A 23,934-nucleotide genomic window follows, 5' to 3' on the forward strand; every position below is an offset into this window, starting at 1 on the left:
GGTGGGACTTGACTCGCTGCTCCTCTCAGGCTATAAATTCCTCCGGCTGTGCTCGGTCAAAATAGTTGACCCACGCTTACGGAGAGACGTGACACTCCCGAGAAACAAATACAAAAGGTAATTTTAGACACTCTACTGTTGTTATCTTATTTTATTCGTTTGTGGTTCTCGTTGTTGCCCGAATATTGTACACAGACTTTCATGTTAAATATCGTTAAATATTGTTGAAGTAATGGGCATTCAGTTGACAACAAAACATTGCGCGCGCGCGCTATAGCCGGTGGCTAAATGCTAACAAAACTTAAGGCGATTTTGAAAGAAAATTGTTGGCTATAAAATACCTATTACTGTGTGGATTTAGATATTCTGTTTAGACATTGAATTATGAAGCCAACCGTATTAGTGGTAAAGCGGTAAGCTTGGTGATAATGTTTGCTAGCTGGCGCCATTTTGCAACCGTCCATGCTAGCTTTAAATCGGCTCGGTAACGACAAGCATAGAGACGTGTGTGTCTCCTCCACCTTAATGGTGGCAATGCGTTAAATATGCTTGTGGTCTGTAGTCCATGAATTGAAACTTTCCTTTTGTCGAGATGCGTTATACCCAGTAGGCAATGAGAGGTGCTCCAGTGACCATGAACCATTTGCCTCTTGAGTCTAGCATTCCGGCCATTACCGTCGGTGGTATTGGAGGATAAAAGACCAGAGTTCATATCATGAGACGCAGATGTGCATCAACATTTGAACGGCAGTAATAACACTCAAATTGACTCATTGAGGTTATGATTCGGCCTAATAGATGTCATGGGAATTATACGGAGCACATGATAGTGATGTATTTAATTCGTTATTGTATTTACTGTGTTTAATTCGGACCTGCAGGTAAATTATGGCTCGTACCAAGCAGACCGCTCGTAAATCCACCGGAGGAAAGGCGCCTAGGAAGCAGCTGGCTACCAAGGCCGCCAGGAAAAGTGCGCCCTCTACCGGTGGAGTGAAGAAACCCCACAGATACAGGTAAAGAGTCTGAAGTCTATTAGCAGGGGCTAATAGAGCAATGAGAGGTAGCCTTTGGGTGCGATCCTTCAGAATTGCATAGCTGTAATCAAATAACAAATGATAAATATTAAGGTTGTTAAAGGAGTCCTGTGTTCTTCTAGGCCTGGTACTGTTGCTCTTCGTGAGATCCGTCGGTACCAGAAGTCTACTGAGCTGCTCATCAGGAAGCTGCCTTTCCAGCGTCTTGTCAGAGAAATTGCTCAGGACTTTAAGACTGATCTGCGTTTCCAGAGTGCAGCTATTGGCGCCTTGCAGGTAAGTTGTCTAATACCTTTACACTTTTTTTATTCGGTCATTGTCTTCAGAGGTTAATTGTAACTCTTTTCTCCAATGTAGGAAGCCAGTGAAGCTTACTTGGTTGGACTTTTTGAGGACACCAACCTGTGTGCAATTCACGCAAAGAGGGTTACCATCATGCCCAAGGACATTCAGCTGGCCAGGCGAATTAGGGGAGAGCGGGCATAAATGATTGGATTTTATCTTTTTAGAGGGGGGTGGTGGGGGTGGGACTGACTGGGGTTGTTTTCTACATCTTGAACTATACCAGCATGTGTACCACTTTATGATTTGTAGATTCGGGCATGTTTTTGTTTTTTAACTTGGTCTCCAGCTCATTTCACTTTCTCCCTGTCATTCTCTGTAGAATAGAGCTTCATCTGTAAATTCTGAACAAACTGTTCAACTGCCTCTCAGGTTTGAACTATCTTAGACTCTGTACCATAATCCTGTGTGTGCATGTCATAGGACTACTTGTCGTGCTGTAAATAAACTTTCCGCTACCTCAAACTGTTGAGCAAATGTTTTTTTTTTTTTTTAAAACAACACATGGTAAAAGTTGACAAACATCAGTAACAGCAGGAGAAGTGGGTTACTTGAAGTTTTATGGGGAAAACAAACATTAAATAAGTCATGAACTGAATGCAAAAAGAATTAATGTTGAAATATAAAACAATAAATGCATTCACAGAATTGTCAATCATCTTGTTTCATCACTGGTAATATTTTAAGAATTTCTATTCAAAATGAGTTTGAGTAGCTAATTTTGGTTCATTTAATGGCTAGTTTTTCTTAGATGAAAGGGCACTTTTCAGTTTATTTTGCACAAAATACCATGATTTATTACACTTAAATGTTTGTACTTTTAAAACTTTGTAAACACACCTTTGGCACAGGAATGAATTTTGCAGAATTTTTTTTTTTTTAAATAAAGCACTTCATTCTTCTGAGCTACAGAAAGGATGTCAAAAAGTACGTTCATTGTGAGCCTATTAAATGCTGAGAATAGGAAATGTGAATCAATTTTTAATCAAGTTTAAGATAGGGTGGTTTGCACCTAAACCTGCCGAGTTGCATAGTGTTTAATTGGTGCACATTAGGGCTGGTTAACAAATGGTCAATTGCAAAATTGGTCAACTAACTTAATTTATAGGTCATTGATGATGTCCACTTTTGAAGGAAAAATATTTGTTGCTGGTTGCAACTCTTTAGTACTCAAACTATTAGGCACAAATGTGCTTTTTAAGGGGGAGAAAGTAGTAGTAATGTTGCAAATTTGAATACAGAGCTGAATAACTGTTTAAAAAAGTTTTGTTTTGCTATTCTGATTGTGCATCAGATGTTAAATGTTGGGTGGGGTTAACCCTGAACATGTCGCCAGTTCATCACAGGGCTGATAAGTAGAAACAAACAACCAATGACTCACATTCACACCTATGGGCAATTCAGATGAACCTACATTAGTGCATGTCTTTGAATGGTGGGAGGAAGCCAGAGGGAACCCACACCAACACAGAGAGAATATGCTCACCCCCGTGAACTGGTGTTGGAATCAAACCCAAGACCTTGTTGTGAGGCACAAGTGCTAGCCCCTGCACCACCATTCAGTTTATAACCTAACTAGCCAAATAGTAGTTACAGTAGTCAATGGCTAGCTGACTTTTGAAACAGTCAGAAGTAGCAGCCCCAGTGCACATGAATTCTGCAACCTTAACACCTTACTTACAGCCATCTCTTCAAATGGTTCAAGTTCTGAACTGCAATACCACTTCATGGGCTACACAATTATACACATATCACTGCTTGACTACACAAGAACCTGTTTGAGAATGTGAAATATATCAACATAAGGTTTCAGAAACAGTGACTACTCAAGACATTTTAATCCCCATGCTCTCCATCAAAATGAAACATTACAACTGAAATGTAAAATTAATGTTTCTGCTAATTCATTTCCTGTAGCATTGGATGGCATTTCATCAAGCTCCTGATAAACCAGTTAATCTCTGCACACAACAGTAGAAACACCTGATAAATAATCGCTGCAATATATATATATGTATACACATTAAGTCCATTAGCTAATTAGATTGATTTTGGACAGTCTCCTCTTCTTCATCATCATCATCTGATGCCAGGCTTGGTAAATGCTCATAGAGCGACTTATTGAGCTGTTCATCAACGCCTGTCTGTCCTCTCAATGCACACCACAGCACGAAGCTGACGCCTAAGAGGCTGATGGACAAGACTTTCCACCAGGGCTGCTGGTGATGACTCCCCATGGTACGGTCAACTTTCCAGGTCTTATGACTGGCTTTACTGGTGGAGAACTTGATGGGCCTGCTCACGTTCTCATCGTTGGGTTTCTTGGAACTGACCTGCATCTGAGAGCTCATGGCGAGGGGACGGACACTGCTCAGTCTGCTGGCAAAGGAAAGAGTTCAGTTAGGTCTAAGACTGAGTGATGACCTTAAGTACTATATTATACAGCGATTGCTTGAATACCATGAAAAATGCCTTGTTTGACACCAAATTTTACACCAAAGGAGTGGATCATCAGTGTTAGTGTATGTGACATACATTATATAATAGGATTTTATTACAGACAATTACAAGTTGTCATATTATTAGATAATTTTAATATGAGACTGCATAAAAATGCTATTTAGGTGAAAACATATTTGCACAGGACTTTTATGTAATTATGTTTTTGTTAGAATGGAAAACTGAGTAGTGATTAGGAACTCGAACTGAATCCATGGTATCAGTTTTGGCTGAAGCCCAGCATTAGACCTACTCAAATGACATGTTTTCACGTTGAGCAGTTATTTTTACGTTGTCATGCTACAATTCTTTCTCAGAGTGACGATATTTTCTTTGACAAAAAACGCTGAATAACTTAACTGGAGTCATGCTACTTAAAATATTCATTTATACAAAGAAAATCCGTACAACCTTTTCCACATAAATCCCTGACTCTACTGTAGAGGTCAGTAGAACGCAGTGTAAACTTAACAGGGTGGTTTCGTATTCATTATATTTCACACGTATAAGCAACTTATACTGAAACGAACCTATTACTTCAAACATAAAACCTTTCCAATAAACTAAATCTATATTAGAGACATTACGTTGTTACATTATCCGACCAGTGACAGTATTTCCACACATTCATTCACATCCTCACCTCACGGTCGTCGTGGTGTTATGAAATAATTCCCCCGTATTCAAAGCGACTCGCCTCAAACTATTGAAAACTCGTCCCATTGTTGCAGACATCGTGGACAACTGGTCATCTTAGGTTACGAGACGTAAGGTCGGAGAAACTCCAGTTTTTCATTATCAAACGCTCTCTGGTTAGGTCATGTAACACATTGCTGTGCAACCTTAATATCCTTCCGATGCAGCAGCTGCTAGTGGTTGTTTGGATGGTTCCGCTAGGACCAAAACGAAGATAAAATAATAATAAGTTAATTTACAGTTAAATAAGTTGAATTTAGCTTTGGTTTTATAATTAGTACATAGACATTATTCCTGTTTTTATGTTTAATTTATGTTCACACTTTTTATGTTTATTTTAACAATAGCCTTAGATTATTTATGTATTTATTCAACAGTGAAAGCATCATCTTTTAAAACTTTTTTTTTTTTTTTTTTTTAGATTTCCCTATAATTGTGATTAAGGAACGCTACACCGACATCATAGTGTATTATAAATGCTTAAGACTTTCATTCTATCTTCCACAAAAAAATTCTTCGCAGTCACATCGATCGACCAATCACAAAGCAGCGTGAAGAATCTGTCCAATCACGCTTCACCATGGTGACATCACTTCCTGGTTGCGCGCCATGCGTGTTGATGTGCTTCTACACGTTTCTTTTGCAATGTAAGTTTATTATTATATATTAGAGCAGTGTGACATAAAATAAATTACTAGTTGTGTTTGGGACGCTTTATTTAAAAGTCATAAAAATAGTATTTTCATAATACTATGTTTTTTTGACTGCAAACATCCCAATCAGTTTACAGTTTGTCTGAGGAGGCTAATGATAGACTGCAAAGCCTCACATCTCTGTTAGACTTTAATGTATAATCTCTCTCCAATTCTTGGAAGATAGTCATGGCGAAAGACAAAACATTAAAATCAAAAACAAACGGAGAAAGTCGTAAACGTAAGAAGGTGCATTCATTTGTCAGCGAGGTTCATGTAGAAACAGTCACGGATCAAAAAGTGAAGAAGAAAAGGAAAAAGCCCAACTTTGAGGTGAGCATGATGGTAATTTTTGTTTCTTATATGCAGTAATATGCATCCATCTTATATTTTTCATGTAGCAATGACTTCATTTTATTTAGGAGGCTCCACCACAGATCACTGGTGAACAAATCACACCAAGCGATAAAAAACAGAAGGACGGGAAACGCAAAAAGAAACAAAAGCAAACAGAGGAAACCAAGGTAAGAAAGATATTTGTTTAATTTTATCATCTTAAAATGTAGACATTAGCTTATGTTGCTTTATGCTGTCAATATTCTGCCTGTATGTGTTGCTCCAGATAAAACAAAAAAACATTATTAATCCTTGTAATAACTCTTATACATAAAGTGGTGTTGATTTAACAGTAAGAGCTCTGTAGAAGATTTAAAAGAACAGCGTTAGTTTAGGTTTGAGCTACCAGTACACCAGGAGGACCTTGGCATCTTCTAATATGATCTATAAAGTCTGAGGGATTCTGTAAAATATTGCCAAAGTACATCCATTGCCATCCATGGACTTAAAAAAAAAAATTAGGCTCTTATTGATGTATGACTGCATATTCTACTATGTACTACTATATACCAATACAAATCATAAAAACGAAAACAAAAGTGCTTTATTAAGGTACCTGTCATTTCTTACCACATTCTCAAGCTAAAATGAATGAATGAAAAGGGAGTAGTAATTTAATACTCATTTCAAAACCCACCTACAGAAACAGCAGATGGAAGTTTTAATCTATAAAGGACTTGAAACAGTAAATTATACCATTTTACTGATGGAGAGCTTCTGTGTTTTTATTTTAGTATCTCTCTTTCCATGCCTCTGCAAGATAGATGCTGAAAGAAACTTAGCAGGCACCAGTAGCTGCCATTCATCTGTAGACTTATTATTTTGATTCATTAAATGGTATATAAATGCTAAATTACATGCGCTTTAAATGTTGTACCTGTCGTTTGTAACCGTGACAATGTTAAAAAAAAAAAAGAGGAAAAAAGGGTAGAAAAATACCATGTTATAGTTCACCCACTAGTTAAATGTTGTACAGTAGTGCAACATAGTTGAATTGTCACAATCACAATGACTGTGCTCTTATAGAAGCTGCAATATAAACATCCAGTGTGTGTATATTGTTATGGATTCAGGAACCCTGAACCTAGAGTAGCTGGGATAGGCTCCAGTGACCTCCGTGACCCTAGTGAGGATAAAGCAGATTCAGTAAATGAATAAATGAATGAAAAAGTAGCCTATAATGTGCAAAATGATGCAGAAAGCTGCTACATTAATGCAGTTTTGTTTTTTTAAGAAATGTGTTTATTGGGTTTTTTCTTTTTTTAAACACACACACACAAAAAACAAAATAATAAAACAAAACACAGGCTGGGAATGGTCAGAAAATAAATAAATAAAATTATATATATGTATATACACACACATATGAATGCACACACATATACATATGCACATACACATACCCTCTAGGCTATACATTTGAAAGGTACAGTACAGTATACAATTCAATGGAAGCTGGGTAGAAAGAAAGAAAATCATTTTTATACAAATGCTCTTGTCATTATAGCAGATATATTCACATTAATATAGTCACGGAATGGTTTCCATATTCTTTCAAAAGCATTGGTCTTGTTGTGCATGAGACAAGTCAGAAAGTCCAGGGGTATGAATTCAATTAGTGTCCTATGCCGCCCCGCAACTGAGAGGGTTTTAGCCAAAATCCAGTGCTGTAGAATATTTTTCCTAGCACAAAAAGCCATAACATTATACAGTTTTTTTGTGATATACATCAGGTACACAGACACTAGGAAGGCCCAGAAGCAGAGAAGCCGGGTCAAGTTCAAGCTCCATTTTGAGAACTTTTTGTGTTTCAAATTATGCATCATTTCAGTATTTTTGTATTTTAACACAGGACCAGAGACAGTGAGTAAGCTCACCAATTTCTGTCCTACATTTAAGACAAACTGGAGAGACATCCTTTCTATATTTGTGGAGACGGCTTGGAGCTACATGTGCTCTATGCAGTATCTTAAGCTGTAGTGCTCTTGTTCGGTTACAAACTGAAATTTTCCCTGCATTATCCCAGATGTCTTCCCACATCTCTTCAGTTATTACAACACTCAGATCCCTCTCCCAGATCCCTCTCAGTGTCCGAGCACCAGTATTTGAGCACTCCCTCAGACTGGCATAAAAGGTTGCAATGGACACTACTCCTTGAGAGAGAAGCACTTGTTTCTCTAGTTGTGTGACTTTTGTATCAGTAAGCAGTGAGGTATATTAATGCAGTTTTTAAAGTTTATGTTCATAGATTAAATTCTATAGCCAGCTGTATTAATGATGTTGCTGTAAGCTCTGTGATTAATATTCACTTGTGTTATATTTTAAATATGTATGTTTGAGTACATTTCGGTAAATGATCAGTAATCTGTGCATTTTCTTGGATAAACAAGAAAATTGATACGATTTGCAATATTATTGACAATAATTGAAATATGATTTTTTCATGCAGTTATGCATCCCTAGTGTTCAATTTTGAGGGTTGAAAAATGTAGCTACTGAGCTTAGGGAATATGTTTTTTTTTTAATATGGGATTTTTCTATTTCCTGGTTTCCACATAAATTTCCACAATAGTTACTTTTATTTTGTCCAGTAGTGAAGTTGCATTTATGGCTCATGTATAAAGTTGTCCATCATCTGTGTGTTCTGCTGTATCCAGTTCTTCATCTGAGGGAAATATGAAAGCTTTTGAGAGTGTTTTACAGTTTGAATGTGTGTCCGGGGTTGTTCCACACCTGCACATCCTTGCAGCTGGAATGTAAATGGATTTTCTAGAGGCTGACCTGTGCAGCTTTGTCCACCTGGTCTTCTCCTGGAGAAAAAGTCTTAGTTTATCCAGGAAAGTCTCCCCAAGGAAACTGTAAATGAGTGGGTTCAGGCAGCTGTTGGAGAAGGCAGCCAGCCTGACGGCGTGCCCTGTCAGTGGGTAGTCCTGCCACAGTGTGCTGCCGTCTGCATCCTGTCGGAGAAGGTGAATGCTCACAAATATGTTCTCTGGAAGCCAGCAGAGGAAGAAGACAAACACAGCAGCTGAGATCATGCGCAAGGCTTTCTGTCTGCGTGGCCTCTGCTGCCTCTGGCTACGTTGGAGAACCTGTGCTATTCTCCAGTAGCAGAGTCCCAGGATGCAGAAAGGCATCAAGAAGCCCAGGATCACCTCAAGCCACTGAATCTGCGTCACATTTGCGAAGCAGAAGTGGAGGTCTCCGGCATGCTGGGCCTGGGACACAGCGAAGGGCAACACGGTGAGCATCGACGATGACACCCAGATGAGACTGCAGCTGAGGCGAGGGCGCGGCATCCTGCGACCCATGGAGCCCGTCAGAGCCACAAAGCGGTCAAAGCTCATCCAGGTCAAGAAGAAGACGCTGCTGTACATGTTGACATGCTGGAAAAGGTTCATGAAGGTGCAGAGGCCGGCTTTGTCATAGTAGCCCTGTTTCAGGTTGAACACTTCGATCAAAGAGTCGAACACAAGGGCCAAGTCGGCCACTGCAAGGTTCACAAAGTAGAGATCTGGAGCTGAGAGGCGACCCCTGTGTGTCAAGTTCACTGTGAGAATGAGGATGTTTCCAATGAAGCCAACGGGGAAAAGAAATGAAATGTACAGACCAGAGAAGAAGATGCTGATGACGTAGTGATAATGATTCTCTGAAGCTGCTTGGAGAAAACCAGACACAACTGACCATGTGCCATTTTTCCAGACCGTCAGGTTTTCTCCAGCTGTGACTTCATAGTCCATATCCATATTAATGCATGGAGCTGAGCTGGTGGTAGCATTGGCTAAACTTATGGGCCCATAGTTCTTAGTTTTTTAAGGGTCTTCAGTCCATGTGCAGTTTGTAGTGCCATCTGTGTCCTCTTTTTGTTATGGGGGTCTTTAGCTCAGGTAGAAGACTTGATCCTCATGATTAGCACTAGACAGAGGAGGAGAAGCACATGTGAGCAAACAGCTGTTGAGAATTTTTTGTTCAACTTTTAAAAATTAGTCAAAATTTCAGGTTTTCATTTCCAGTTTGTGCTTATCATTATATAGAAGTTTAGGTGTTATTCAGGAGATGTTAGAAGCCAAAGAATGCCTTACAAAAGGAACCTCCCTTGTATAAGTATCGAGAATTTTACTTAAAAAGAACAGAGACTGAGTAATTTGTCAAAGACAAGGAAGTGATACAAAATTTAGAGAAAGAAACTATTGGCACAAATGCTTACAAGTTGAAATGCATTTTAAATATAATTCTTTAAAATTTAGTCCTAGAACAACTGAAATCCGAAAGATACAGGTTTACTGTCTGTCTAAAAGTTTTTTTTTTGTTTTTTTATACAAGTTGCTTATAAATTTTTCAAAATTAGTATCAATATGACAAGAATATGTACTTTTGTAATATTTAGTTTCATAGCTTTAGTTTAATAAAAGTTTTATTATGAGCCGCAGATTAAAAAAAATAAAGTAATTCTCGATACAGAGAAGGCTTTTGGCTGTAAAATGAATTAATTTGCAATAGAAAGATGTTAATATAAAGTAGCTCACCTTTACCTACTTTTCTTGGCGCTGCACTGGGTCCTTTTAATCCTAAAATGCCCTTCGGTGGTGACTGAAATGTCAGTCACAATCCACAGAAATGTTTTCGTGCCTCCTTCCACTTAAAGTAAGAACACTAACACTTGTACAAATGCACATGTACGCATAATGCAGGTACACGCAAACACAGACGTGACATGTTTTGTTTACCTTTTGTTTTTCTAAACAGACTCAGGAATACTTTGTAAAATAGTAAGCCGTCCTTAACACATCTGTCCTCCTTTAACATTTCTGTTTAAATGGACATTATTCATTTAACTTAAGTCAAAGCCGATACGTCATCACTTCAGCACTGAAGTGTGAATGAGACAATTATTGTAGAAAGATAAAATAGATAAATATGGGAGTCAGGCGACTTGGCAGCAACAGGTCATCATTATATTTACACAAAACAAGATGAAGGACAGACATGCAGAGTTTCATCAGACAGAAGACAATAAATTATTACTGATGTCTGATGATTATTTTGAGCTTGGAAAATAATTTTAACCATACCTACAGAAAGTTACTCTTATATTTCATATCATATCTGTTACTTATGCCGCACAGCTCCTCTCTTCCATTTGTTCTGCTGCTTGATCTGTGTCAGCAGAGACACAATCTGTGATCCATACAGCGTAGTCATTCCTAGATCAAGTGCCCATTAGTTTCCTGGACAGAATTCATCATCTGTAGTGTGTTTTTATTTCTTTAACAGCTTTGCAAAATAAAGAGAGTATTGACAGTTTTTTCTGTATCATGACTGAACCAAAAACCTTACTTTTATTTTCCTACACTAAATGTTTCCAATGTGGCATTCACAGAGCAGCAGCAGGGTTTTTTTTCCATTTAGCCTAAATGGACTTTTTGTACAAATCATGTTTATGCAAACTGTTTCCCAGAAGAGGGGTGTGTCCACAAGAAGGTTCAAGATATATAGAATCACTGTTGTTGCAGTCTGATTCCTGTGATTGAAGCTTTAGCTCAACACTCAAATGACTCACCACATGATGAAAAAAGTCCACGGGACCACTCAGGGCAGCTCAGCTGTTTACTTCAACACAGCATATTTAGTAGAAAACATGCCATTTCAATATTAGCAAATAACTGAACAAACATATTTTATGAAAACAGGAGATGAAAAAAAAAACTGCATGGCTGCACTCGCTTTCTCACATTCCCTGACAGAGTTACCAGGGAACAACAGTAATATTCAACTATTTCCAAATATATAAATGCAATAAAATATAAAATTACATGCTTTTCAATTCTTCAACTATCTTTTAAGTGCAAGGAGTCAAAAGAACTTACAGTTAAGAAATCATTATCCAGACATTGTAAATATTCCCTCCATTTGCTGACATGTTTGAGTTACTGTTGACACATACAGTATACAGGGTTTACATGCAAAACCTGAGCCAAATCAAAGTAAAATGAAAGACAAGAGCATCATAACTAGAACTAGAACAAACTATGATTAACTTTACCTTGATCTAATGGTTGTAGTTGGTCTGTCATTAACCTCCTTTGCAAGTTTTGTCTTTGAGCGTCATAAGGGTTTACCATCTGTCCTAGCTTGTGTGGTAACAGTTCAGATAATGGGATATTATATTTTCTTTATTGAAACACCTAAAATCGTCTTGAAAAAGGATGCTCAAATCCCATAATTATACAACACAACCGTAGCACATAATTCCCCAGAAACATATTTGGAAAACCCTGACATGAATGTAAAGTGTCATGAGATAACTTTTGTTATGATTTGGTGTTATATAAGTAAAATTGACTTGATATAATGATTGCCCGCATCAGTTGAATATACTTTTTTTTTTGTTTATCAGTAAACTGCATTCAGCTTACTTTTTCATAGCTGCTAGTTTATATAACCATAATAGTAACATGAAAGGCTGTGCCAACATGTTGCACAGCTCTGGGGACATACAGTATCGCAGAACATTCATTTAAAAAAAGTGAACATTTGAGATGCAAAAAGAGCAAAAGCTTCTTAAACAGTTGAAATCTGTCTCATATTCCATAAGTTTTGTGCATCACAGGAGTTATGTTCCGACACATCGCAGGCTGCTTTCATCATCTATGACTCTAAGTCCTGCAAAGTGTCTGTGATCTCGATGTGGGGGGCAATGATGTTCCTGTTGGGCTGGGTTTGTCCCGGTCTTTGACAGCAGTCCCTCAGCTGCCTGAACACTCCATGCAGAGTTTCTCGACAGGGCCTGTGTATGAGCAGCACAAGCAGCAGGCTGATGCTGCTGCCGGAGAACAGCACAAACTCAGCTACGTTCCGGAAGGCTTCTTCATGAGGGCTCAGCAGCCCATCCTCCTCTAGTCGCGCTGCTCTCACCAATACTGTACTGTAGAAGAGCAGGCAGAAAAACATGACCACGCTAACTGTCAGAAACACCGGACCCTCTTCGGAGCCTGAGAGGAAACGTCCTTTAGTTTTCCATTGTCGGATGCAGCCACCTATAAGTAGTCCCAACTGGAGGATGTAGGGAATCAGAAACACCAGGCAAAATTTAGAAACCGCATAAGAAGGACCAGCACTGACTGGATCCATAAAACACTTCACCTCTTTATGCAGTCCATCTCTAGGACCACGGACTCCAGCCAGCACCAGAGAGACAAGCACAGAGGTCACAATAACTAGAGCTGCACAGAGTCCAGGCTTCCTCAGTAGGGCGTGGGATGGAGGATCCAGAGTGAGGACGTAGGCCATGAGCAGTAAGACTAACAAACTGCACAGGGTGACTGTGTTGATGGTGAAGGAGAGAGCAGCACAGCCTAAACCTGTGGTCTCGAGATAATCAGGTCTGTGGCTCACAGCGTAGAGGGAGAACAACAGCAGCAGCAGCTGGAAGCCACAGAAGACCCAGAGCAGGCAGTCGAGCCAGGCCAGCCGCCTCTGCGCTCTGTAGGTCAGGATGAAGCTGTAGAGCAGGAAACAGGCAGCGACGAAGCCCAGTGCCGCCAAGAAACTGTACACATAGTTTGCTCTGGAGCTTATGTCATTGGCTGCAATTTTATCTAAATACTCAGAGGATGGGACGACGGCTGAGGTGGAGGTGTTGATGAGGGAGTGATTCATGGTGGTGGGGATGGTAGAAAAGGATGGAGTGGTGCTTCCATCAGTAGGGATCAAGTCTGTGGTTTCATTTAACTGAAAAAATTAACAAAACACCCTTTGATTAAATCGTTCATCACCCTTCAATATTTATCTGCACTTCCACCCCATCTGTAAAGTTTTGGTCATCTGAGTGTTATATTTATCACCTTGTTTCTATAACTAAGGTGACCAGCCTGCCATGATAATACATTATGGATGCCAACAGGAAGATAAAACAACTCTAATGTTGATCTGAAATCATTAATTGATAAATTAGGACAACTATTCAGGCGATTGCCATCTATTTTGAATCTTCTATGAGAGTAAACTAAACATTTTTGCATTGTGGACAAAACAGGACATCTGAGCACATCATGTTCAGCTTTGAGAAACACTGATCAGTATTTTCCCCTATTTTCTGACATTTTATAGACTAATCAATAATCAACAAACTAAGTGATGAATAAGCAATGAAAATAATTATTAGTTGCGTTATTCTGATCCCAGTAAATACAAAATGTTACCATTAAAGCAGAAATACAATTTCATAAATATAAACCGAAGGCCCATTATAATCTCAGATGTATCTTTCTGTCTTGTTTTGATTTTAGTTTTTTTATTTTGTGATGTTGCAGCTGGAGCTGCTGAGATGCAAGGAAAAGTCAAGTAATCCCATCATTATTATTGTCATCATGTTTTAGTGGACAAACAGAAAGAATTCCAGATTCAGTCCAAAAAATACATTGAAAGCAGTGATACTTGAGTTAAAAACACAGCTGTTTTTATAGTGCTTGTGTGATTCATTAGAATGGTGTTCCACAGGAACATACTCTTACAAAATATCACATTTCCTTCCCAAATGAAGTCACAGTTAAACTGAAAATGTCCCTTAACCAGAGGTTAACTATGTAAACTGTATATAAAACGCATATGTTACTTCAGATCGCAGCTGAATGGTTTTATCAAAAGTTTGAAACGACCATGTCTGTGTTTGGTCTTTGTTCCCCTTCAGGAACTGCTGGCTCAGTAAAAACACACATGTTTCCACTTACCATTTTTGCCTTCGTCACGGGCTCCTCTTCTGTTTGAGTCTACCACACCGATGCTGCTGATTGCCTCAAAGCCAAAACAGTGAAAATGATGCTCGTTGCATGGACACGACCTGTCACTGTGGAGGGCTGTTATACAGTATTTCTCTGCTCAACACCACGCCAGCATACTTTCAGAATGACTTCGTGGCCATGTGATCAAACTGTTTTTCTCCCCTCCCTCTTTTTTTCATCATCCTACCCACCAAGGTCCGTTAAGTCAGAGCATACTGTGCCCCTTGTTCAACTTCCCTTGAGAGTCAGTGTTGACGTTGTGCTGTGGTTAAATGTCTTTAACTTGGTATTTCCCCAGATAAGTCTGTTGCCATTAATGAGTTTACCTACATGCAGATGGTATATAACCTTAACTCTCCAAAAGGCAAAGCATATATTTTCTATTTCTATGTTGAGATCATTCTTACCAAGCTCTTAGTCATGAAACAGAGATGAAGTTTTTGTTTCAGAAATAAAATCCGCCACCGAAACCACTTTACCCTAGTATCTCTGTATGATTGATGACAATAACAAAAAAAAAACCCTCAAAGAAGGTGGTTTATTTTTAAAGCTGCACATGTCTACACTGTGGGTGTAGGACAGTTTCAGAAGCATGCTAAAAAGGTGGGTGTGATGCGGATATCATCAGGCTGTAGATACAGGGAATGTCCCTCAAACTGCTGTGCAACAGGAAGTGATCCTAACCCAGAAAAGAACATTTAGCTTTCATTTGTGTTTAGACTGCGGAACTACAAAATGTCGCAAACTCAATTGTTTATTGAATTTAGTAGGAAGTAACTGGCAGTGTTTACAAATATGAACTATCAGTCAGTCACAATCAGCGCAAGTTGTTTTGGATAATCCATGATTTTACACAAACACTACAGACGATAAGGATGTAAAAGGGAAGGTCTGTCAATGTAGATAACTCCCATGAGCCTTTGTTTTGGTTGATATGACAGATTTCAGATCCACCCAGTCAGTCAGAGGAGGCACATCATGTGCACGAGGGAGAGGAGGACCTGAGCCCAGAGGAACAGAGGGTCTTAGAGAGGAAGATGAAGAAGATCCTTAAAAAGGAAGAGAAGAAGAAGCTGAAGGCAGAGGGCAAGACCGTCCAGAAAGCTGAAGTGTCCGGGCCTGCAGCACCTCAGCAGGCTTTAGACTACCTCACCTGGTAAGAGCCTCATCACTGGGGATAGAAGCTTACAGATACCAGTGGCATTATTAACTTATCAGTTTGATTCTTCATCAGGTCCTTTACTGATTCCTGATCAAATTTGTGGTTGGGGGAAAAAGTAGGCAAACACAGGTTTTCAGCATCAATGTCTCTCATTCTACAGAGCATAGGAGAAATCATGCATGTAACTCAGGTGTTCAAAAGCTGCACTGTTTCATTTGTAATACTTAGAAAACCACTGATTGCACCACATCGGTAACAGGTATTCATTAGCTTTGAGGCATATGGTTGGACAGTTTGACACCGGCTCTAGGGCTGTCACCATAATGACATTTTAGTTGATGATTAATTGCCATACAAATGACTGTAAATACAAATGGTCTTTTTCTGATCATTTTATGTCTCTAGTTTTGTATACATCTAACAATAATTTATTTATACACATAGAATACACTGACTGAAGAACAAGACCCATCATTTGGAATTGAAACTTCTGTCTGCCTTTAGTGTTTGAACAAATTGCACAAAGAAATCTTAAATAATTTATTGCTTAAATAAACAAATAACATATAATCACAGGTGAAGTGAAGCATCTCAGGATAAAGGGAGTGTAATGAAATGACATTAATAATAGGACATCACTCTAAAGCTGAGGAAATAATGATCCAAATATAACTTCAATGTTAGTTTCATCCAGCTGTTTCTGTTTGGAGACCATTAACACAATTATGCAAAATAATTGTGGCCTGCCTAAATAATTGTGATAAGACCATTATCTAGTAATTGTGACAGGCCTAAGCGGTCGGAGCTGATTCTTGGTTCTCATGCCAAGTCATCAGTTCTCACACTGAAAACCAGAGTGTCAGTATCCACAGGGAAAAAAGACTCACACACTGCAAGGAAGCACGTATGAGTCATATTGCAGTCATATTGGTTAGCCATTAGCTAAGTAGTTATTCATAAGTAAACTGTTTTTCTAGCTGTTTGATTAGGGATTGTCAAAAACATTTTTAATACTATTGCTTTCCTTCCTAAAACTGTTTATTCTGTGATCACATGTTTTGCCTATATCTTTGACTTGATGTGAAAACAATAAAATGGCCAGTCAGCATTATTTTCTAGTTGAATATTTTGTTTGCGCTTTAGAAAACTGCAGTTATTCTAAAGCAAATAGCAATTCCACTCAAGTAAACAGAACAGAAAATCTGTAAGAAGCTAAACATTTCAAGGCAAAATAAACATCATTAGATAACAATAATTTTATTAGAATAATAAGTCATATATCTGAAAATCTATTCTCAATAATCAGTCAATTTAAACCTACTTTAGAGGCTTTAAGTGTTAATGATCAGGTCTGTGAAAATAGTCGAATTAATATAAGATGTACAGTAGTGTGCAAAGGTTTTCAACCACTAATAGGTTTGTTGTTTGAGCAAGAGAATATTGATATATCATAATGTATGTACGCTTTTCTCTGTTTCTGAAACCAGATACAACTGAACTATAGAACAGCATTAGAAATAAAACAATTTCAAAAAAAACTCACAAACAAAAAAACTGAATAAAATTCATTTTATTTAACATGTCTTGAACTCTTTTGCACAGACAATATGAAATTTCCTGACCTAATCTTCTAGTGCTTTAGTTTCTAGTTTTATTCAACACATTGTCCAGTGTCTCCTATTGTGTTGGCTACTTTTTGTCATGGAACAGAAATCACCCTAAGTATTGATGATGAAACTGGTGGGGTTTTTTTGAGTTTTTAATGCTGTGCACAATATTACCCTCTATTTTGCTGTATTTTAATTAATAGACTGAGAAGTAGATATGCTCATTACAGTCATGTAAAAACCACACAGCAATGCTTAACTTCTGATTTCTGCACAGTATTCTAAGTCTTCTGTGGTGTGAAAGGCAACTTAAATGTTTCAGAACTTGCTTATAGTGCTTATAGGTCAGGCTCCCCTCGTGCAGTGACTGCATTTAGCAGATGTTAACAGATGTAATGTTCAGTCCACACCTACAGCTTGATCTGCTTTTGTCTTTGCAGCTGGGCTGAAAACCGTACAGAGTGGAAGTTTCAAAAGACCAGACAGACGTGGTTACTGCAGCACATGTTTGACTCTGACAAGGTAAAGAGTATTGCAAATGAAATGGCGTGACACTGGGGGGGTTGGAAGCGAGCGGTTCTAGGTGCGGTTTACAGATAGAGCTATGATTTCCTGTATCATCAGTTCAATTATGGTATCACTTCTAACCACGATACACAGTATTTCATTCAATTGAACATTGAAATACACTTACGATTGAGTATATAACATATTTTTTCTTTTGCATAAGTATTTGACGGACATTTCTGGAATCACAAAAATTATGGAGCCGCAAGTGGAATTATGGAAAGTGGATTTATGGAAGCAGGAAATATCTAGTACCCAGCAGATAACCTTAAAATCTAGATTTTTCTGTGGAAAAACCATATTAACTTAAAGAAGGTCTTTAAATAAACCTGTCTCAGATTCCAGATGACAAGTTCTCCATGCTGCTCGAGTACTTGGAGGGGCTTCGCGGTGGATCGAGGGACACCACAGTACAGAAGGCTTTAACTGTGGTCCAAGAATCAGGACAGGAACCAGAGGACAGAACTGTCCAGCAGAGGGCGCAAAGAGCCAGAGAAGTCATCCAGCTGCTCTCCTGATCATCATGCTCACCGGAAAGAAGATTGAACTGTGTTTGCAGATCAGCAGACTGAATAATTAACCCGATGAGACAAAGACTCAAACTCTTTTTTATATTAATTTAGGTTGTTTGTATTTGTCTGTTGGGAAAGGAGGAGTTTTGATGTCACACATTTGTTTAAATGTGTAAGAAAATGCAGACTAAAATGTTAAATCTTAGCTTTTTTTGTGAGTTGCACTTGCAACATGTGGTGTACAGAGGACGTTATTGAAATTTTACTTATATTCAAATACTAAGATTTATAAAAGCACAGCCCTATGTGCAGTTAAAAGTCTGAGGAATGTTTGTAGTCGGGACATGTTTGTACGTGTCAAGGCACATATTCTGTGGAGACACCAATGAGGATAACTTTTTTTCATTTACTTACTGTGAAACAATGAACAGGTTTTGCTTTGACCCCTCAGTATGGCATCTGTTTCAAGTAGTATTTGTTCATCTATGAATCATCATTAATCTATAAATTCCAACTTCTTGAGAAATACATTGAAGTATTTGTAAATCAAAACTGTCAATTTTGTTTTTACATTTTGAATCTAAAGAAATATAACCTTTGTGTCACAAATGGGCACAAGGAACAGAGCATCATAAAAGGAGTCAGAGTCAGAAAATGTTTTGCCTCTTGAGTACATTTCCACTCTATATGCAAATAAACGCTGATGAATTCACTTCCTGGAATGATATAAATACACACAAGTGCACAGTGTGGTTAACATTTCATACACATTATTCAGCCATAGACATGCATGACATACTGAGTAAATTCACACTTGTTTTTCATGTTTTTGAATCTGATCACACTGCATAATGAAACATGTTTTATATCGCTGTAGCTCTTTATTTGGTCCATTAGAAGAAAAAGTCATTTTAACCAAAATGCTTCCATTACAGTCCTTCTGGCAAAAGATGGTCTTTTAATGTGCCCATTTGAATTACACTAGTATTAAGAAAAGTGGAGAAAAGAAAATGTCCAGGTTTTTAGATTATTCATTTTTACTCAGTCTTTTAAGCTAGTGTGCTCTAGTTTTTGGCATCAAATTCCATAATTACCCTTCAGCATATTGTTATTTGGGCAATCTGACAATAAAGCTGACATCTGCACCTCCTCTTCAATCTGTTTACAAGCTGCAGAAAATCTGCTTCATGACAGAAGGGTCTGCCAAGGTTTGGGCCAAAAGTATTTGTTTTCAGGAAGCTTGGAGGGTTAAATATGTTATTAATTACCAATTGCTGTCAAGGTTCCATCAGACTCTAATGCTCTGTGGCTCAACACAGAAGTAACATGGCCCTTAACTATGATATTTTGGTTTCACTTTCCATAGTAACGCAAGAATATTTATCAGCCATCTTTATGTTATGTTTTGATTTTGACTGAGGAGAGAGCTGCAGAGGGAAGGTATTTTCCCCATATTCTGAGTCCTGCAACTAAAAACATGTTAGAATCATACAATTATTCTTTCTCCTACAAACAGCCAGCTGAGTGTTGTCGCTCTTCCAAAAGATTTCGGTCAGTCTTAATCCACAAGTGGGTTCATCTTTTCACATTGGCAGCATTGTTACATTAAAGAAGTCGTAGTGCAATATTGTGTAACCAACACCCTCACCATTCAACACAAAATCTTCAGATCCATTTGGGCAAATTAATATCGAGTGAGTTATTCCAGGAGATTTTCACTGTGGTTCAATGATGCCGATGTCTCCCCGTAAGTGTTGATCCTTAACTGTCGGACTCACTGGATCTTTTGCTTCATCTGTGATATACAGTGAATTATATTACAAACAGCTTTACACTACGATGATGACTACAATGGACTGTCCTAAAAGTGTGAACACTAGTTGATTCTACTTACTTGGCTGTGACTCAAAGGGAATATTGTGTTGTGTAAGGAGAGCACGCAGTCTCTCACTCTCCTCTCTCAGTTTTTGAAGGTCCTAAACAAAATACATTAAGAGAATATCATACAAATGTGAATCAGTATCATAATATTTGCACCCTGCCTTTGACAAACCTAGCAGAGAAAAACGTAAAATGTGCAAATTTGATTTTTTTTAAGTCGATTCCACATTGATGAAGTACAACATTAAATTACTTACATGTATTTGTTTGTAATAAAAGCAATAATATTATATTCTATAATAAAATAACATTGACAATTTAATTTTTGCTGACAAAATGTAATGGAACACGTTCAGAACTTTCACTTATAGTACAATGGTATATCTGAGTTGTATTTCTATAGAACATAGAAGAGGAATGATCTTTTTTTGCTTCACTGGTGGAAAGAGGTTCTTAATCTCAATGGGACCTTTTTTCCTGGTTAAATAAAGGTTAAAAAATAAAAAAAAATCTCAGATGCTGTGAGTAGTGCTTTAACAGGAGAAGAGTAAATCAAGTGCAGAAGTTTCACAACGTATTTTTACAAATATGGATAGGTAAAATTTCATCTTGAGTCTCAAAATTTGCAACCACCTATGTAAACCATTACTATTTAGCAGCGTACTATATGGAAATTTAAAAATATACATACCTCAGTACATTTCTGTAAAGAGTTCTGTGTGTCTGAATTGGCTACAACCTCTGGAGGCTTCACCTTCACTTTTTGGCTCTTCAGCAGACCAGCATCCTCGAAAATATCCCTTAAGAGATTGTTGTATCCCTGCAGCAAATAGTTACACCATGAGATTAGTTTGTAACCAGGCCTTAAAATGTGACCAGAATTTTCTTTTGAGTGTGAAAATGGTAAGAAATGCATGTGTTGAATCCAATGGGGTAGTTAATAGACATATGTGTTTACATCATGTCGTCTGAAATAGAGTAAACCTGTCAATAACTAATGTCTACCCAGTCATCTAAAATATTATACTCACCTGCTCAGTAATAAGACCTTCATACTGAGCCTGCTCAGCTTCATCCCATTCTGTTTGCAGCTTCTCACTCAGAGTCGGATATACTTTTGAAGGAGATGCAAATTACAAGAAATGAATGTCATCAGTAATACACTGCTGATTAGTGCAGAGACAATTTTCAATCTTACCTAAAAGAGAATGTGGATGGCAAACGAGTGGGGTCTCAAAGGTTAAAGAGTACACACAGGTGCTGGGCTCAGAGACTTGAGCGAGCTTGCTGCTGGAGCTGCAGACAAGGATCACCTAGAGAAAAATTATGGCAAATTTTTCAGATGTTTATTGCTTTTTCAGCTGATTTACTAATGGTTAATGAATTATTTTCGTATGCGCTTTGAGTATGCATTCATAGAAAAGCGCTATATAAATCTAATCCATAATTATTATTATTTTAACTGTGCCGATTTCAATAGTCTGTAAGCTGACGGGGGGAAAAAAGAAATCAGCATAAAAATTTAAGTAACATTAATTTGTGGAAGTGTTCATATATATTTCTTTTATAAGTGTGCCCACCTTTGTTTCCCTGTTTCTTGTTCCGCATGCATCCCCTTCTCTCATCCACATTCCTGTGAAACTATTGTTTGCTATTTCCCACTCCTGCCAGATTCTGTTGGGAAGACACAGGAAGGTGCTTTCTGTTCACATTTTCACAATTGAAACAGTTAAATTATACACTGCTATTACACATTGCCTGGCCAAAAAAGTCCCCACCTGGATTTAACAAAGCAAATAGTTCAGATCCTTCCACTGGATAATTACTGTAGTGACTAATAGGATTTGGTTGCAACAACAAGTTCTTCAACTCTAAATGTTGTAGTGAGTAGCTTATCATTTCTTTAACAACCATGTCAGAAGACATGTGGCTGTGGAACCGGCTAAAAAAAGGCTAAAAAAAAAAAAAAAAAAAAAAAAAAAAGAAATTGTTGGAACCACTAAAATTGGACTAAAACCTCTCCAAAACATTATTAAAACTTAAAACTTATAGAGGGATAGTTTGGTTGACGTGGAGGTGTGGTCAGAAAAATGATCATGATCAAAAACCACTTAAATGTCTGATGAAATCAAATTGAACAAAAACAAATGTTACTTTCCACATGTACAATGTGAAGAACACTCAAGCCGTATAGCCTTAAGAAAACCACCTCATGATACTAATCAGAAATCAGTTTACAAGAGAGCAGATCAGACTGTTCAACTGAAAAAGGGCATGTAGTCTGATGGGTCCAGACTGACTCTGTTCTAAGGTAATAAATGCATGATGAAGTGATTACCCATCATGCCTTGTGCCCACAGTACAAACCTGTGGGAGCAGTGTTATGATCTGGGGTTGCTTCACTTGGTCAGGTCTAGGTTCAACAAATATACATGTAAAAAAAATAATGAGGCCAGCTGACTACCTTAATGTATTGAATAACCAGGTTTTATTTCATCAGTGGATTTTTTTCTTCCCTGATGACAGGCATATTCCAAGATGACAATGCCAGTATTCATTTGGCTCAAATTTTAAGAGTGGTTCAGGAGCATGATACATCATTTTCACATGTATATTGGCCACCATAGTGTCCAGACCTGAACCCAATCGTGAACCTTTGGGATGTGCCAGAGAAGAATTTTTAGTCCAACTCTCCTATCATCAATCCAAGATCTTGGACAAAAATTGACAAACCTAGGGATGGACATAAATGTTGTGCCATTGCATAAACTTATTGAAGTAATGTCACATCAAATGCATACCATGTTCAAAGCTAAATTACAACAAAAATAATGCCATGTGGAACTTCTTGTTTTTTGGGACAGACTTTATATTTCTGCAACATCTTACCCCAGTATCCCACTGTATGCATTCCATCTGAATGATTGCTCATGTTGGGTTATGTTGTGAAATGGACAGAATTCATATTTATATCTGCAGAGAGAGCAATGACATTGGTTGGATTTCCAGATACTCTGTTGTAACATGCATAAACATTCAACTCCAAGTATCACATTATCAGAATACTTTATTTTGTAGAGAGTGGCATATTAATGGGAAAAACACAAATGTTAAATTATATTTACGTTGACTCTGTGAGAGTAAAGCACTTTCCAGCCAGCCTATGAAGATGTGCAGGGCCTGTTCAACATCAAAATAATAGTTGCTTGCATATTAAAGATTCATATCAAATAAACACAGGAAGAAAATCAATGGATGCTTTAAATTACGTCAAATTATTTTTACCAGACACTGGCGATGGAGTTACTCTGGGCTGAAGTCTACTTCCCTGAGCCAGAAAAGGATTGTTTAACCTAAACATATGGGAAATATGTCAGCACAGCGCTAAGTATAAACAATTAAACAGCATACTATTTTTTTTGCTTAACATACCCAAATGTGTTTGGTTCCTCTACGATCTTCATTTTACCAGCGAATCCATAGTTTACTATGAAAACAAGACAACAGATTGAGCACATTTTAGGCGTACACTGTGAGGAGTGATAAATCTCCGATACTCTGGTTATTACTCAAAAGGGTAATAAGGTACTTACAGAAAAGAGACACCCAGATCACCCACACTTTCACTGAAAAATATATCCCATTATAAAAACAAAACATGACTGCTTTCTGAGTGACTAAACTAAAATGAATCAAAGGGTTTTGCAGCTACATTTCCTTCGTCGTCGGTTCTCCTGTCATGTGACATGTCACCTGACCAAAA

The 23,934-nt window shown here is 37.9% G+C and overlaps 5 protein-coding genes across 8 annotated transcripts; 2 read left to right on the forward strand and 3 right to left on the reverse strand.

Moving 5' to 3' along the window:
- The first annotated feature begins 65 nt into the window (after positions 1-65).
- h3f3d (H3 histone, family 3D) lies at positions 66-1,844 on the forward strand. Its single transcript, XM_030163557.1, has 4 exons — positions 66-117; positions 884-1,016; positions 1,160-1,313; positions 1,395-1,844. The coding sequence occupies exons 2-4, from the start codon at positions 889-891 to the stop codon at positions 1,521-1,523; spliced, it is 411 nt and encodes a 136-aa protein (XP_030019417.1). The 5' UTR covers positions 66-117; positions 884-888; the 3' UTR covers positions 1,524-1,844.
- Positions 1,845-2,182: 338 nt separating this feature from the next.
- On the reverse strand, positions 2,183-4,736 carry uqcc4 (ubiquinol-cytochrome c reductase complex assembly factor 4). 2 transcript variants are annotated; one of them, XM_030163556.1, is made up of 2 exons: positions 4,522-4,736; positions 2,183-3,755 (listed from the first exon to the last, which is right to left on the reverse strand). In XM_030163556.1, the coding sequence occupies exons 1-2, from the start codon at positions 4,611-4,613 to the stop codon at positions 3,416-3,418; spliced, it is 432 nt and encodes a 143-aa protein (XP_030019416.1). In that variant the 5' UTR covers positions 4,614-4,736; the 3' UTR covers positions 2,183-3,415. The 2 variants fall into 2 exon arrangements, with proteins under 2 accessions (XP_030019416.1, XP_030019415.1); XM_030163555.1 differs by having other exon boundaries at positions 2,183-3,758.
- Positions 4,737-5,165: 429 nt separating this feature from the next.
- chlsn (cholesin) lies at positions 5,166-19,002 on the forward strand. Its single transcript, XM_030163554.1, has 5 exons — positions 5,166-5,599; positions 5,689-5,790; positions 15,384-15,598; positions 17,652-17,733; positions 18,117-19,002. Exons 1-5 carry the CDS (start codon positions 5,456-5,458, stop codon positions 18,294-18,296), a joined length of 723 nt encoding a protein of 240 aa, XP_030019414.1. The 5' UTR covers positions 5,166-5,455; the 3' UTR covers positions 18,297-19,002.
- On the reverse strand, positions 7,504-14,782 carry LOC115439669 (G-protein coupled estrogen receptor 1-like). Of its 3 annotated transcripts, none has more exons than XM_030163542.1 (3): positions 14,392-14,782; positions 10,199-13,393; positions 7,504-9,577 (listed from the first exon to the last, which is right to left on the reverse strand). In XM_030163542.1, the coding sequence occupies exon 3, from the start codon at positions 9,406-9,408 to the stop codon at positions 8,275-8,277; it is 1,134 nt and encodes a 377-aa protein (XP_030019402.1). In that variant the 5' UTR covers positions 9,409-9,577; positions 10,199-13,393; positions 14,392-14,782; the 3' UTR covers positions 7,504-8,274. The 3 variants fall into 3 exon arrangements, with proteins under 3 accessions (XP_030019402.1, XP_030019403.1, XP_030019401.1); XM_030163543.1 differs by having other exon boundaries at positions 10,195-13,393; XM_030163541.1 differs by having other exon boundaries at positions 10,189-13,393.
- A 145-nt stretch (positions 19,003-19,147) lies between the features above and the next one.
- Positions 19,148-23,922, reverse strand: gnptg (N-acetylglucosamine-1-phosphate transferase subunit gamma). The gene is made up of 11 exons (XM_030163545.1): positions 23,765-23,922; positions 23,604-23,658; positions 23,457-23,524; positions 23,297-23,351; positions 23,061-23,144; positions 21,752-21,845; positions 21,370-21,484; positions 21,203-21,285; positions 20,863-20,991; positions 20,185-20,266; positions 19,148-20,085 (listed from the first exon to the last, which is right to left on the reverse strand). Exons 1-11 carry the CDS (start codon positions 23,829-23,831, stop codon positions 20,006-20,008), a joined length of 912 nt encoding a protein of 303 aa, XP_030019405.1. The 5' UTR covers positions 23,832-23,922; the 3' UTR covers positions 19,148-20,005.
- Between the last annotated feature and the right edge of the window lie 12 nt (positions 23,923-23,934).

Source organism: Sphaeramia orbicularis, chromosome 19 (assembly GCF_902148855.1).
Source record: "Sphaeramia orbicularis chromosome 19, fSphaOr1.1, whole genome shotgun sequence".
Taxonomy (NCBI): Eukaryota; Metazoa; Chordata; class Actinopteri; order Kurtiformes; family Apogonidae; genus Sphaeramia; species Sphaeramia orbicularis.

What these genes read in the sequence shown, in the direction of transcription:
- h3f3d (XM_030163557.1), top strand. Translation starts at nt 889, where the DNA reads ATGGCTCGTACCAAGCAGACCGCTCGTAAATCCACCGGAGGAAAGGCG. An exon ending in AAGAAACCCCACAGATACAG is followed by an intron (nt 1,017 to 1,159) that starts GTAAAGAGTCTG and finishes GTGTTCTTCTAG; the next exon opens with GCCTGGTACTGTTGCTCTTC. An exon ending in CAGCTATTGGCGCCTTGCAG is followed by an intron (nt 1,314 to 1,394) that starts GTAAGTTGTCTA and finishes TCTCCAATGTAG; the next exon opens with GAAGCCAGTGAAGCTTACTT.
- uqcc4 (XM_030163555.1), bottom strand. Translation starts at nt 4,613, where the DNA reads ATGTCTGCAACAATGGGACGAGTTTTCAATAGTTTGAGGCGAGTCGCT. An exon ending in AACACCACGACGACCGTGAG is followed by an intron (nt 3,759 to 4,521) that starts GTGAGGATGTGA and finishes TTCCTTTGCCAG; the next exon opens with CAGACTGAGCAGTGTCCGTC.
- chlsn (XM_030163554.1), top strand. Translation starts at nt 5,456, where the DNA reads ATGGCGAAAGACAAAACATTAAAATCAAAAACAAACGGAGAAAGTCGT. An exon ending in AGCAAACAGAGGAAACCAAG is followed by an intron (nt 5,791 to 15,383) that starts GTAAGAAAGATA and finishes TTGATATGACAG; the next exon opens with ATTTCAGATCCACCCAGTCA. An exon ending in ACATGTTTGACTCTGACAAG is followed by an intron (nt 17,734 to 18,116) that starts GTAAAGAGTATT and finishes AACCTGTCTCAG; the next exon opens with ATTCCAGATGACAAGTTCTC.
- LOC115439669 (XM_030163542.1), bottom strand. Translation starts at nt 9,408, where the DNA reads ATGGATATGGACTATGAAGTCACAGCTGGAGAAAACCTGACGGTCTGG.
- gnptg (XM_030163545.1), bottom strand. Translation starts at nt 23,831, where the DNA reads ATGTTTTGTTTTTATAATGGGATATATTTTTCAGTGAAAGTGTGGGTG. An exon ending in CAAGAAACAGGGAAACAAAG is followed by an intron (nt 21,485 to 21,751) that starts GTGGGCACACTT and finishes ATTTTTCTCTAG; the next exon opens with GTGATCCTTGTCTGCAGCTC. An exon ending in AAGGTCTTATTACTGAGCAG is followed by an intron (nt 20,992 to 21,202) that starts GTGAGTATAATA and finishes TATTTGCTGCAG; the next exon opens with GGATACAACAATCTCTTAAG.